Genomic DNA, 13,395 nt, shown 5'->3' with positions numbered 1-13,395 from the left:
AAGGTATAATTTAAAAAATACATATGTATCTTATATATTTATTACTTTTAATTAAATTTAACTAATACTCTTCCAATCCTTAATATAAAAACTAGTTAACTAATTTGAGTAAATTAAGAAAACTAATTTAGTAATTATTTATAATAAATAGATGTTTTTTTCGTAAAATGTCCTTGCTAATCAAATGTATTGGCTACATCTATCTTATTATAAGACCACCTTTAAAAAATAAATAAATATGAAAGTTAAAATAGATTGACATCTCACATTTAAAATCAAAATAAAAATCAAACAAAATCTTATATTAAAAACCGGAGGTAATATTTTGAATAGCATGATTGTTACTCATTTCTCATAATGGACAGAGAGTAGAAGAGCACTCTCTCACCTTGTCCAATTTTTTCTTTTAAAAAAAAAAAACCTTCTTAACTTGTAAGTCTTACTTAATCGTACAAAAGTCATAAGAATGCACTTCTCTAGAATTAATGTGCTCCATTTCTCTCGACATCCTCATGATCCTGTGGCTTCAACCTTAAAAGCACTAATCGAAGACCAACCAATGAGAAAACTCATCTCAAAACACTAGCGTACGAAAAACTCCATAAACTTACAGGCCCCATTTCTTACAAAAGATTCCTAAGCATGGATTCCCAACAATCCGTGCCATAAACCTCGTTTCTTAATCTTTAGCCTTTAGGTGAGTTACAATAGCTATAGGTTATCAAAGTGAGGCTAATTACTAAATTTGGGACTCCATTGTAACTCGTAAACAGAGACATTCATATGGAATTGATAATGACCAGAGTAACTTGATTGTTCATATCAGTAACTTCATTTGCAACATCCAGTAATTTTTGTGGATAAAGCACAATATGGCGTCATGTGCTGCATATGATGGACCCCATCTGGCAGTTTTTCGTGTTGTAACTTGTAGCATCAGTAATTTAAATGAAACCCACGATTCACATTATTTACTAACTAATGAGGAACTAGCAAGATAAAAACAAGATAGAACTAAGAGGAAACTGAGACAAAACTGTATCACAATGGAGTTGTCGACAAAGTTAATCGCACTAGAATGAGTCCAAACGTGCCAAAGAAACACAATTCCCACATAGGAACGACTCTAAGAAAATATCGTGATTTCTGTAATCACCCAAACCTAATAATCCTCAAAAGATCCCGGTCTTTGCCCATACTTAACCCTTCAAGGACTGCTTTTCCTTGGCCTTCTGAATCTTCAACACCTTTTTCACAATCTTTTGCTCTTCAACCAAGAAAGCTCGGATGATCCTGCGGGGCCAAAGAGCAATGTCTAGATACCAATTGACAAAATGATGAAACAACCTCTTAAAGCCCTAGAAAGTAGCAGAACAAACCTTTCTCTGACGGCACCTCCAGACAAAACCCCGCCATATGCACGGTTTACAGTCCTTCGGTTTCTAGGTAACCTCGATCTCTTGTATTCAGCAGGCCTCAAGTGGGGAATCTGCAATAGTTATCAAGCAGAAATTACAGCACTAACCTAACGAATCGAAAGAAACATTGTCCTCAAGATAGATAAATTCTATCAAATATGGCTCAAACCAAGTAGAAAGTAATAACTAGAGCATACAAATGTGCCTTGAGAATGTTTAGAATTAAACAATCACAAATAAAAATCAGATAAGAAACCATGATCAAGAATTTAGAAAGGAAATCAGGAATGCAAATGTAAAATCTGCAGATGATACTGATATTCAAATACAAACATGCGGAAAAGCCTGAGATAAACTAATCAAACAATTATCAGTCTCCCAACTAAACGTAAGACATCCAACAACGACAAGCACATAATAGACACCATGTCTCCTGTTCATGAATATGGGAAATCGACACAAATTAGCACCATTCCTGTTCCCACTGTAATAAGCGTTAACTCTCAAGAGTGGAATAGTACAGACAATGGAAAGTGGTGAAACGAACCCAGATCAAATTTCCAGTATTGTGAAGCCCAAGTAAACCTTCAGAATCAATTCACTAAAGCAGTTACCCGTTAAACATAAATCCATTTTTCACCATGTTTGATCAACATTTCACAGCATGAATTCATCTGACCCCGTTAAAACACCAATACTTGTCGATGTAAACCAACGTAAGAATACAAACTATAAAACTATGAAACCAACTGTTTTTAAGGGTAGTAGCTTCAGTAAGGGATTCACACATTGAATACGAACTGTTGAAACATGGATAGTACATTTGAAGGTAACAGGTAAGTCACGAGATTGTATTAACCCATTGCCAGGAAGTAGCAGAAGAAAACAAACACTCAGCAGCCTAAACTTAGAAAACATTGTCTCCCGACTCTAAAAACCCACCAATATCAAAACACGAAAAATAAATTAAAATTGCATCTTTTTAAGCCCAACAAATTAAAATAAGCGTCTAGGGGGGGAAAACAAACGGCATACCCCTTGAATCCTCTTGCCTGTTACAGGGCACTTAGGCCCGCTTGCCCTCTTCTTAGTACTCTGATAAACGAGCTTACCACCTACATTTCCAGCCATCAAACAGAAAAATCTTAAGAACAGGCAACCTTAAGTAGTTCAATGTCGGGAATCAAGAGTCTAGCACCTTCATATCATTGATCAATAATTTAAACCAGCTGGGACAGAGAAAGAAGAAATCTTTACCTGGGGTTTTGACAACCCTATGTTGGTTGGATTTGGTAGCATAGCTGTGACGTTTTCGATATGTGAGACGCTGCACCATCTTGAGCAACCTCCGCCTGCTTCTTGCTTAGGGTTTTTGACGAGAAGGCAGCAGCAAAGAGAGGGCGAGCATTCGTGCCGCATAGATGTATAAAAGGGTAATGTCCATTCATGCCCTAAATCTAACGGCCCGAAGTGTTTCACCAGAAATGGACGACTAGAGATTATGGAATGCAGTAGTATATAATAAATTTAAAATTTATATACCAATATTGATCATAAATTGTTTTTTATAAAAATAAACCGATATTGTTTTTGAAAAAAAGATTTTCATCATTTGTTTTGATAATTTACTAGGACTTTGATTCAGAAAATATTTACATCAAGTTTCTTATATTCTAATTCTTCAAAGATATGTGCCCATATTTTTTAAATATCATCATTTAATTATAAATTTACATAAAAAATATGATACAGGGACATGTGTGATTAAAAAATTGACGTAATGAATATAAAGAATTTAAATTAAGTATTTATTTTTCTTTTGATTCAAATAAGATTTTTCTTATAATCAAGTAGTATAAAATTATGAAAAGTCTTTAATAAATAAAAAGACTAAGATTCAATCCCATTTATAAGTTCAAGGTATTAATGTTTGCTCCCTACCCATGAAAAAGAACATGTTTTCTTTGGGGGGCTTCCCAGCAGCAAATTTATAAAATTTCCAGCCTCATCAGGCTTTAGTTAAATAATAGTATTAGTTTAGTATTTATGTTAGTCATGTCTTGAATTAGAAACTTTCACAAAATGTGACATCTATCCACATCCACATTGGTTATATTTCTTAATGCAAGAGGAATTGAAGGGCTATGAGTAATAAATTTTTAGTCCATTATAAGTTTAACATGATAGGACAGGATAATATGTGTTAAAGAAACTAGCTAGAAACAATTAGTATGTTATGTATGATGTATATGATTATCATTATGTGTGTGAAAAAAGTGTACATGTACATGAAGTGGATCAGAAAGGAAAGAGCAAAAAAGAGGGATCCACATGGACTTTTCTGTCAACAAATGAAATCCTATTTAACTTATCATTACACCAAATTAACTGATCTTTGCTCAACTTTGACATGCTCAGAACCCTTGAAATCAACTTCAACTGAACCTGAGCCATCATCTGCTCAACATCCAGCTCCACTTTATCCTCACTCTGCTTCTGCAGCTTCCTCACTATGCAATTCCCACTCCTAACTATGTCCTTCAGCCTCTTCTCCTTCTGTCATCAGCCAAAAACAAACAACACAGTCAACATTACATATGCATAGAACAAGAATCTGGATTTTAAGGTTGTAGGGTTGTTTTTCTTTGTTTTGTCAAACCTTGTGCAGGTGGGTTTGAATGTCTGTGAGAAGATGATAAGTGGCAGGGTCTTTGAGATGAGTTGGTTTGGTTTGGTGAGGAACTTTAAAGAAGGTGTTGGCATTAATCTCGTGCTTGTCGGCTCTGGCAAACTTGCAGAAGATGTAATGGATTCTCTGATGATTTCTGCTAACTTTTCGCTTGAAACAGTGTCTTCTTCATCCTTGGTCATCATGTTCTTGTCCTTCATGCTATCATCTGCACAATCAAAGCTCTCGTTTTAGAAATTAGAACCCAAATGGAAATGGATTTGTCCTAATACAGCTCAAGCTTAGCTTTGGGCCTAAATTCAGGCCCAAATTTTAATTTTAGTTTTTTAATCCACCTTTTTCAGAAGACAGGTAATGTGAGGCCCACAGAAACTGTAAATATGTGCGGTTAATAAAAGTAGTTTTAAAAAAATTATCAAAATTTAAAAGATAAAATAAATTAAAATCCTATATTTAGTATTAAAACAAGTCTCCTAACTAGTTATATTAGTATTAAAATAAATCTTCTAACTAGTTTCTAAATTTAAGACTAGATAAGGGGCAGTATTATATGTGGACCTGTTGATTGCGACCTTGTTTGGCATCACTTTTAAAATTACTTATTACTTATAAGCACATTTTATATAGATTGAGACAAAACTCTTTTCATATATTTATAATTGAAAAGTCACTTGTAAGTCATTTTAAACAGGCCCTACTTGTTATAATTTTTTTTTTTTTTGCTATCCCTTATTGTAATCATTAAAGTTTGCTCAATGGACAAATCATGACATAAATGTAATCATCATTAAAAAAAAAAGAAAGAAAAAGTCTGCCACTCATTTTTCCAAAAAGTAATTAAAAAACTACGCTTCAAATATTGAAAATTAAAATTAAAATTTGTTGAAAACCCACTCATTTTTTAAAAGGAAAGACTTAATTTTTAAAAAAAAATTATTAAATATTAAGAAACTTCAAAATTAAAAACTCCGCAATTTTTACTAACCTTGAATTGGAGGAACTTGGAGGAGGTTCCGAATGACACAACGGTTCCTTACATAATTGTGAATCCGGGGTCCTTGAAAAGGCTCATTCTCAATGAACCTCTGCATCAGAACTTGGAACAGTTGAAATTCTCCGGCCACCACATTGTACCGGCGAACGGATTCGCTGTCGTACTGTTTCAACTCTATCGCTTTCTTGTACTCCCAACACAGAACCTCCCACGACAAGCAAACCTGCCCCACATAAACCACCTCCAACTCCTCCACCAAACTCACCACTGCCTCCGACGACTTCTTCTTCTTCTTCTGATCTTGGCGTGACCATAATAAATTCTTCAAAATCATAGGCTTCGCACTTGGATCTTTCAATTGTCGTAGACCTGCACGTTGACCCCCAAAGTGAGTGCAAGAAGATCCACTTTTGATAAGGAATTTGGTTTCTTTGACACTTTCTCTTTAATTTCTTTCCTTGCGTTTTAATATTTAGAGTTCAAACCCAACTTGGTCAAAAGCTGAGGTTCCTTCCATAGAACTTTATTGGATACTTGTATTCTAGAAACCAGTGAAGTCGACACTGGTATTTTATTGGGAAAATCCCAAAAAAGGTCCTTGGAATATGGAAAATACCAGATTGGGTCCTTAAATTTCGAAAATGACAGAATGGGTCATTGACCCAATCTGTCATTTGTGAAATCAGGCGAATTGACAATTTTGCCCTCATTTATTCATTCATTACAATGATTCAAGGATCACTATAAGAGTTTAGGTGTTACTAGATTCGTATAGCGAATAACTATTCACTTTTTCATAGTCAGGTGTCTTGTTATTAACTACAACTAATGCTGTAATCACTAGAACAATGTAAGCATTACCTAGATTTGTGTAGAGAATAACTACTCATTTTTTCATAGTCAGGTATCTTATTAGCCAGGTACCTTATTATTAACTACAACGAATCTTGTAATCACTAGAACAGTGTAAGCGTTACCTAGATTTGTTTAGAGAATAACTACTCACTTTTGCTCAGGGGCAAAAATGTCAATTCGCCTGAATTTCACAAATAACAAATTGGGTCAATGACCCATTCTGTCATTTTCAAAATTTAAGGGCCCAATCTGGGATTTGGTATATTCCAAGGGCTTTTTCTGGGATTTTCCCTATTTTATTTTGTGTAAAAGTAAGCCCATGAGAAAAGGAAAAAAAGAAGAAAGATTGGCGGAACATGTGTTTTTAAAATATGAAAAATAAAAGGGAAAAAAGGAAGCTTCTGATATAGACTTGTCCCTGGTTATGAATAGATTTATGTGTACAGAACTAACAACTATGATGACTACAAAATTGGTAGATACCCACTTTGTATGTACCTCAAAAGACAACGTTTATGTTTCTTACATAATGATAACGTGTGAAAACTTGGAGAAATTTGAGAAAGTAGCATAAGACGAGGTTCCTGTTTCAAACACTTACTGTTCTCATCTTTGAAGAAGTTTTTCCAGAAAATAGAAAATACCAAAATATCTAACATATGTTGATCCAAGATGAAATAATAACCGAAAGTTTAACAAAGAAAGTAGTTTGGTTGTTACCTAGAGCATGCATGGTTTGGTAGTTCAAGATATCAAGCTTCCTCATCTTCTCTTCGTAGGTCTTGTGAACTTTCTGGATTTCTCTGATATGATCCTTGAATTCCAGTTTCTCTTCAATCCTCAGTGGCTTTAGATCTTGGGCCATTTTTGGGGACTCACTAACTTCTTGTCCTCCATCTTCTTCTTCGTCCTCTAAGATTGTAGGAAGCCCTCCTTGTCTCGCATTTCTCATTTCCAGTTTCATTTGTTGTACCAATTCATCATCATCCCATTCAAAATCATCCTGATCATCATCTTCTTCAGAGTCTAACTCACCCCATTTCTTCCCTTCATCCTTTGAAACTTCCTTTTCATCTTCATTTTCGGCTTTCCCAGGTGCTAATTCTATGAATTCATCTATGGCTCTTAGCTTTTGCATCAGCTTGAGGGTCTCAGGCTCCAATTCTCCAAGACCTTTTTGATATGCTAGAAAATCGTATGTGATTAAATCGTCAGTTTTGTCACTGTTGCCCCATATGAGACCACTTGAGCTTGACGATTCTGATTCTGAATCAGACTCGAATGAATTGTCATAGAAATCCAAATCATCTTCATCAGATGAATCTCTCCCTCGAAAGACGTCACTTTTCAAGCTAAATTGATCAGAACTGGAATGACCATGGAACATCCTCTGTTCTTGAATGGATCCCTCTTCTTCTTCTTCTTCTTCAAGAACATGGTCGTCTTCTGATTTGGTCTCAGAAATTCCTGCTTCCGAAACATTTGGACTTGCATGAACACTTGGAAAACTCTGCTCTTGGGCAGATTCTCTCTGTGATTCTTCTTGGAAACTGGTTGGTTTTCTGATTGAAGCTCTGAAATTTCTACTTCAGAGCCATCTGGGGATAGATGAAATTCTCCAAACCTCTGTTCTCCAGTAGATTTTTCATCCTCTGATTTGAGCTCTGAAATTTCTCTCTCCGCTTCTTCTTGAAAAACTGGTTCGTGCTTCGATTTGAGGTCTGAAATTTCCACTTGAGAGCCACCTGGAGAAGGATGAAATTCTCCAAAACTCTGTGCTCCGGCAGATTTTTTTTTCTCTGATTTGAGCTCTGAGATTTCAGTGTCGGAAACATATGGACCCACAAAAAATTCGCGAAAACTAAATGTCATAGCTGTTGTTGGTTCTTCTACGAACCCAATAATGCCCCTTCCTGACACGTATTCAAACTTATTAGTGATCAAAGCAGGTCTCTCTGTTTCTTCATCTTCTTCATCCCTCTCCATCTCTTCACCCTCCATTAAAGCAGACTTGCGTGTTTCGTCTCTGTCTTCCCCTCCGCCTCCTCCTCCTCCCCTTTTCTTACTATTTTCATGGTCAAAGTCATCCTCCATGGTAACAGAGCTCTCTGTCTTTTCTTCTACTCTTCTCATACTATTTTCATGAACCTCGGAGCTTCCCTCCATGAGAACAGATCTCTCTGCTACTTCTTCCTCGTTTTTCACACCACCATCATAAAATTCTGAGTTAGTTTTCGTGTTGGCATCCGATTCCTTTTCTCCCTCTTCATTCATGGAAGCAGGGATGTCTTCTTCTTCTTCTGCCTCCTCCTCCTCTCCTGTGCTTCTACTGTCTTCAAAATTATCCGAGTCTGTATTTTCTGAAACAGAACTCACTGTTCCTTCATCTCCACTTTCTTTTTCATTGAGGGCCTCCATTAGAGCAGAGCTGCCCATTTCTGTTTCTTCACCATCTGCGTTGACATATTCGTTACTCTGAAACAGAAATTGATCAGCTCGTCTCTGAACTCATCAATCCGAGAATCCTCAGGTTGATCGGAAAGCTCATTTTTCCCATCTGCCTTTGAACTCTGAAATCCAAAAAAGAAAACCAATAAGCTAAATAATTCATCAAGAACGTCAATAAAACCAGATCAGAAAACACATCAAACCTGGAAACAAACCGGAGAATCAACCCATACGAGTAAAGGACACAATTGCAGATGAAAACTCCAAGAGAAGTGACAGCCCAGAGCATGTTTCCAGGGACAAAATTATTAGCAAAACGTGCTTTGATGGAATCAAAGTGGGATATAAGCAGGGACAGGTTCTTGGAACCCATCAGTGATCAAAAGCCAATCAAATCAGATTCTGTTGGGTTCCCGAGAAAATTCTGAGCCAAGGGAATTAAAAGGTTGAAAGGAGAACATGGGGGAGGAAAATTAAGTTTGCATTCAAAAGAACATTCATTTCAATGGGGGAAGTGGAATTAGGCCACTTGCAGACAAGGAAATCTGTGAGTGCAAGAACTTGGCATAATTTCATGTTGGACCAAAAGGAGGGGCGAGATTGTGGGAGAAGATTGAGCGTGTATTTGTACATGCCCCAGAAAGCAACGTGCGGAGTTTTCCCTTTTTTCTTATTAAAGATGAAAAATGAAAGGAGGAAGGGAATTTACGGTACAAACCCGGTCTCACGGCCCGCTTGACACGTTTCACTTCTCGGGAGGCCGGGAGGTGAAATATCGAAGAAGAAATATCAAAATATCCTCGTAATCTCTCCGGAAGTTAAAAAACAACGAAATAACTGTTTGAAAATTTTATTCGTTAACCAAACTCAATGCAATTCATCTTCAAATGATACAATTTTTTGATACGTGAATACTACCTTCGGTTTTAAATATAAAAACTAGTTAACTAGTTTGAGTAGTTTAAATAAATAAGTTAAATTAATTATTTGTATTAAATAAGTATTGTCTTTTCTAAAATATTCTTACTAATCAAGTTTATAGGTTAGAACTACCATTATTAGAAAAACCATCTTAGAAAAAAATAGATAAATATGAGAGACAAAGTGGATTAGCATCTTATATTTATAACTAAAATAAAAATTAAACAAGATCTTATATTGAGAACCGAAGATAGTATTATATTCTTAACTAAATATAAATGTTGTCTAAATGAAAATCACGTGCACAAGGCTAAAATATCATGTTACACAAAAGCTGGAAAAAATTGTGCTCGTTGAAAATAAGTTGTATCCTCTTAAGTTTAACCAATGAAACCTTCAAACAATTACACCTAACCATTTTTTTCAAAAGAAATGCGTATAATATAATAAACACACGAGAAAGATGGGGAAAAGGAACAGAAAGTAAGCCATTCTATGCAAAATAAAATTATATGCTAATTTATTAGTGGATTAATTAAGTATGATGAAAAGATATAAGCATGATTCAGTAATGATAATGATGATATGCATACAATGAATTTCGGGTAATAAATTAGCTTTCTATTTTCATCCAGGTAAATTAAAATGGGGCCATGTGTTTGATTCTATGAGGATGCGTTTTTAATTATTTGAAAGGGCAACACTCGACTGAATTCATACAATTTTTGTATTTATTTTGAATTATTGTTTTCCCAACTCTGCCTAATTTCTTTTTTTTTCCCCTTCTTTTTGTTCATTGTTTGACCCACCATATTGTGTTTGGTCGAGTGGACAGGAATGGCACAAATGGGGACTACACCATTTAATTACTCGTTCTATAAGAGGCATTTAGAGAATATTTCAGGTCAAAAAAATTTAGAAATATCTCAAATTTTCTTTGTTAATTTCTCATTTGGTACTATTTAATTACCTGTATTAACATATTTTTTATCACACAACTTTCGAAGCATTTTCTCTACCAAATTTTTTTCTTCTGTTAGTGACAATCCTCTTTAGGGTACTATTGAATATTAAATTGTAGGTACATTTTTCAGTGACAAAAAAAATCAATTATTTTTGTACACCGCTGGGAAACATATTACTTATTTAGTCCTATTTATAAAATATTTTCAATATATTTCATATAAATAAAAAAATATTAAATTATATTAACTATCTATTAAACTATAACAACTTTCTAATATTATTCCTATTTAATATATACACCTTTAAAAAAACTATTTATACTACAATAAATATAGGATAAAATAGTACATTCATACTAAAAATTTAATAAAATAATTTATAACTATGATAAAAAAAATTTATCTGTCTCTCTTATAAACAGAACCAGTAGAGTATTTTCAAAAATATAGAACAAAAAATCATGGTTCTTTAATTTCCCTATACTGTACGTGGGCGGCGGGGGACCATATGAAGAGTAAAGATTTTGCCAAACTTGGGGGAAATTCATGCTTAACTTTTTAATTAAGCATGTGAGTGGTGTAGGCACAGAAACACATGCAACAGTGCAGAGAGGAAACACAACGAACTTCATAATCACTTTCCGTGAATTGTTAATAGAATAGTATATACCCCATATTCATTTGGGCGTTTTCCCAATTTTTTCACATAAGGAGATATACGTAAATATATAATATGAGGAATTTGTAAATAATATATCTCCGATCTTTAATATAAAACTTAATTGTTAAGTTAATTTTAATCTTAAATGTAAGATCTATTTCTCTTTTTTTTTAAAAAAATTATCTCTGTTGATACTCTTTCAATCGTAATTAAGTAAAAAAGGAGGAGAAATATTAAGAAAGATGATTATAGTATTTTAGAAAAAATGTGTGATATGTTATATAATTAACTAAATTGCTTAACTTTCTTAATTTAAATAAATTAGTTAAATAGGTATAATATTACAAACTAAAAAAATATTATGATTTGCTATAGAATGTACTATTATGTGTATTGGAAAAATGGAAGATGAGGAGCAAGTAGAGAAAGAAAAGGTGAGAGTGAGGTGAGTGACGAGGAATTAGAACTTGGAAAATGGCGTACCACCTAAACTGCAAAGTGCAACTAAACCAAGGCGATGTGATGTGATTGTTGTGAAGTGGTTTCAGAATTAGAATCACATTTTTGTCACTTGGAATAATACAAGAGAAAGGCACAGAATGATAATAAGGCTGCAAATGATTGCATTAATGACGCACACTCAAGTCCTCAATAATTTTTTTTTTTCAAAAAGAAAAGAATGACTTATAAATTAAATTGGAAAAATTAGCTAAAGGAATATGTTTGAGAAGTTTATTGATGCTAGTGCAACTCATTTTCAACTGCATGCACCACATCTTCAAACTGTACATAAATATCTTCCGTTTTTAAAAATTACACATAATTAATTAAAGATAAGTTGACATGGAAAAAACTAAAATTACAGAGTCCATTTGCCCGCACTTTTAACCAATTTTTCTCATTAAATTTGAGTCGGCCGACTGTAAATGTAAGAGTTTCGACAGATAAGACATTTATGATTACAACAGTCTAAATTGATATTTTTTTCTTTATTTTTTTAAATTATTTTTTCGGAAACCAAATTATCATTGATTAATTAATTAATTGACTCAATTATAACTCAAATGTCATTCTCTAATCTCCACACGAAAAGAAAGGCTTAAGAGTGAATCTAACAAAGGGAATGACACGGACGGTCGGTGCATGTCGGCTTCCGTCACGCCAAGCCTCTCTGGTCGGTTGTTTTCAATGGCGGCGTCACTCTCCGCCATTTTCTAATCACTTCATTGTCACTCATTTTACCTTATAAACACATGCCTTTTCATTCTTCTTGCGTCCCTAATCACGCCTCTCTGATTTTCTCCCCCTCTCTCTTTTAATGCAAAACGTATTTGGTGGTCCCAGTTTGGAAATTCTATGATTTTTTTAAACGTATTGGAACAAAATATGCTCCCTCTAATCTTAATTATAAACTTTAAATAACTAATTTGAGAATAATAAATAATTAGTTAAAAAGAATAAATATGTCACAAATACTACTCAGTCTCTTATTATAAAATCCTTTTAACTAAAATGCGCGGTTTAAGAAAAGAGTTAAAATTAGTTAAAAGCAATTAATATGTAGCAAATATAATTTTTTTCTAAACATACCGCTATATATAAATGGTAGATGTGAGAGAATAATAGTGACATAAATGAAGAAAGAGAATGCATTAAATACATTAAACTCGAGGTAAAATAGGTAATAATACATCAAATGTTCAGACAAATTCAAAATAAATATTATAAAAAGGGACAAATCTATTCAAACAATTAGATTTTACAATAAAAGACGGAAGAAGTATATTTTTATTTTGAAATATGCACTTATAATAAATGAGAAAAAGGATAAAAAAATTGTGAAAAAATGTAATAAAAATATTTTGACGAGGAGAGAGAATAAATAATTAAGAGCAAAATTAAAAATATGCATTAAATGTTAAGACAAACACCAAATAAAAACTTAGAAAATGGACTGTATTTTTTTAAAAATTTAAAACCTATAAATAGGATCTGAAAGAGTATTAGTTTCCGATCATCCTGCCTATCACCCTCCACCCTTTCTAATCACTTGATTATCATCTCTAATTTTCACCTTAAAACCGTGTTTCTTGCTGCTAATCACGCCCCCGATTTTTTTCCTCTTCCATGTGAAACGGATTTAGTTGTTAGCACCTTGATTCCCCCCCCCCACGTGTTCAGTGTTCACTATAGCTTTTATACACACACCCTCTCTTTCTCATCTTTATTACAAGTACATAATGACAATTTTATATAAATTAACGAAATTAGTTAAAATTATGTGTTAATTAATCCGTAAGTCCTTATATTTTCAATGAATTTTGAATTAGGTCCCTATAGTTTTTTTTCTTTTTATCAGGTCCTTATACTTTTACCTTTTTTAATTAGGTCCTTGTATTTATTTTTCTTTTAATTAAGTCCTTATAATTTCACTAAATTTTTAA

At 33.7% G+C, this 13,395-nt stretch overlaps 2 protein-coding genes across 2 annotated transcripts; both read right to left on the bottom strand.

Moving 5' to 3' along the window:
* Positions 1-1,015: 1,015 nt before the first annotated feature.
* On the bottom strand, positions 1,016-2,826 carry LOC114746085 (60S ribosomal protein L34-like). Its single transcript, XM_028934268.1, has 4 exons — positions 2,676-2,826; positions 2,454-2,533; positions 1,380-1,489; positions 1,016-1,293 (listed from the first exon to the last, which is right to left on the bottom strand). The coding sequence occupies exons 1-4, from the start codon at positions 2,752-2,754 to the stop codon at positions 1,200-1,202; spliced, it is 363 nt and encodes a 120-aa protein (XP_028790101.1). The 5' UTR covers positions 2,755-2,826; the 3' UTR covers positions 1,016-1,199.
* An 824-nt stretch (positions 2,827-3,650) lies between these two features.
* On the bottom strand, positions 3,651-8,374 carry LOC114746083 (uncharacterized). Its single transcript, XM_028934266.1, has 5 exons — positions 7,581-8,374; positions 6,677-7,506; positions 5,093-5,470; positions 4,078-4,315; positions 3,651-3,974 (listed from the first exon to the last, which is right to left on the bottom strand). The coding sequence occupies exons 1-5, from the start codon at positions 8,372-8,374 to the stop codon at positions 3,959-3,961; spliced, it is 2,256 nt and encodes a 751-aa protein (XP_028790099.1). The 3' UTR covers positions 3,651-3,958.
* Positions 8,375-13,395: the final 5,021 nt, after the last annotated feature.

This window comes from Neltuma alba, unplaced genomic scaffold, assembly GCF_004799145.2.
Source record: "Neltuma alba isolate B1F8T4 unplaced genomic scaffold, ASM479914v2 tig00004892_pilon, whole genome shotgun sequence".
NCBI lineage: Eukaryota > Viridiplantae > Streptophyta > Magnoliopsida > Fabales > Fabaceae > Neltuma > Neltuma alba.
The sequence above is the reverse complement of the archived record's forward strand: the minus strand, read 5'-3'. Positions and strand labels throughout refer to the sequence as shown.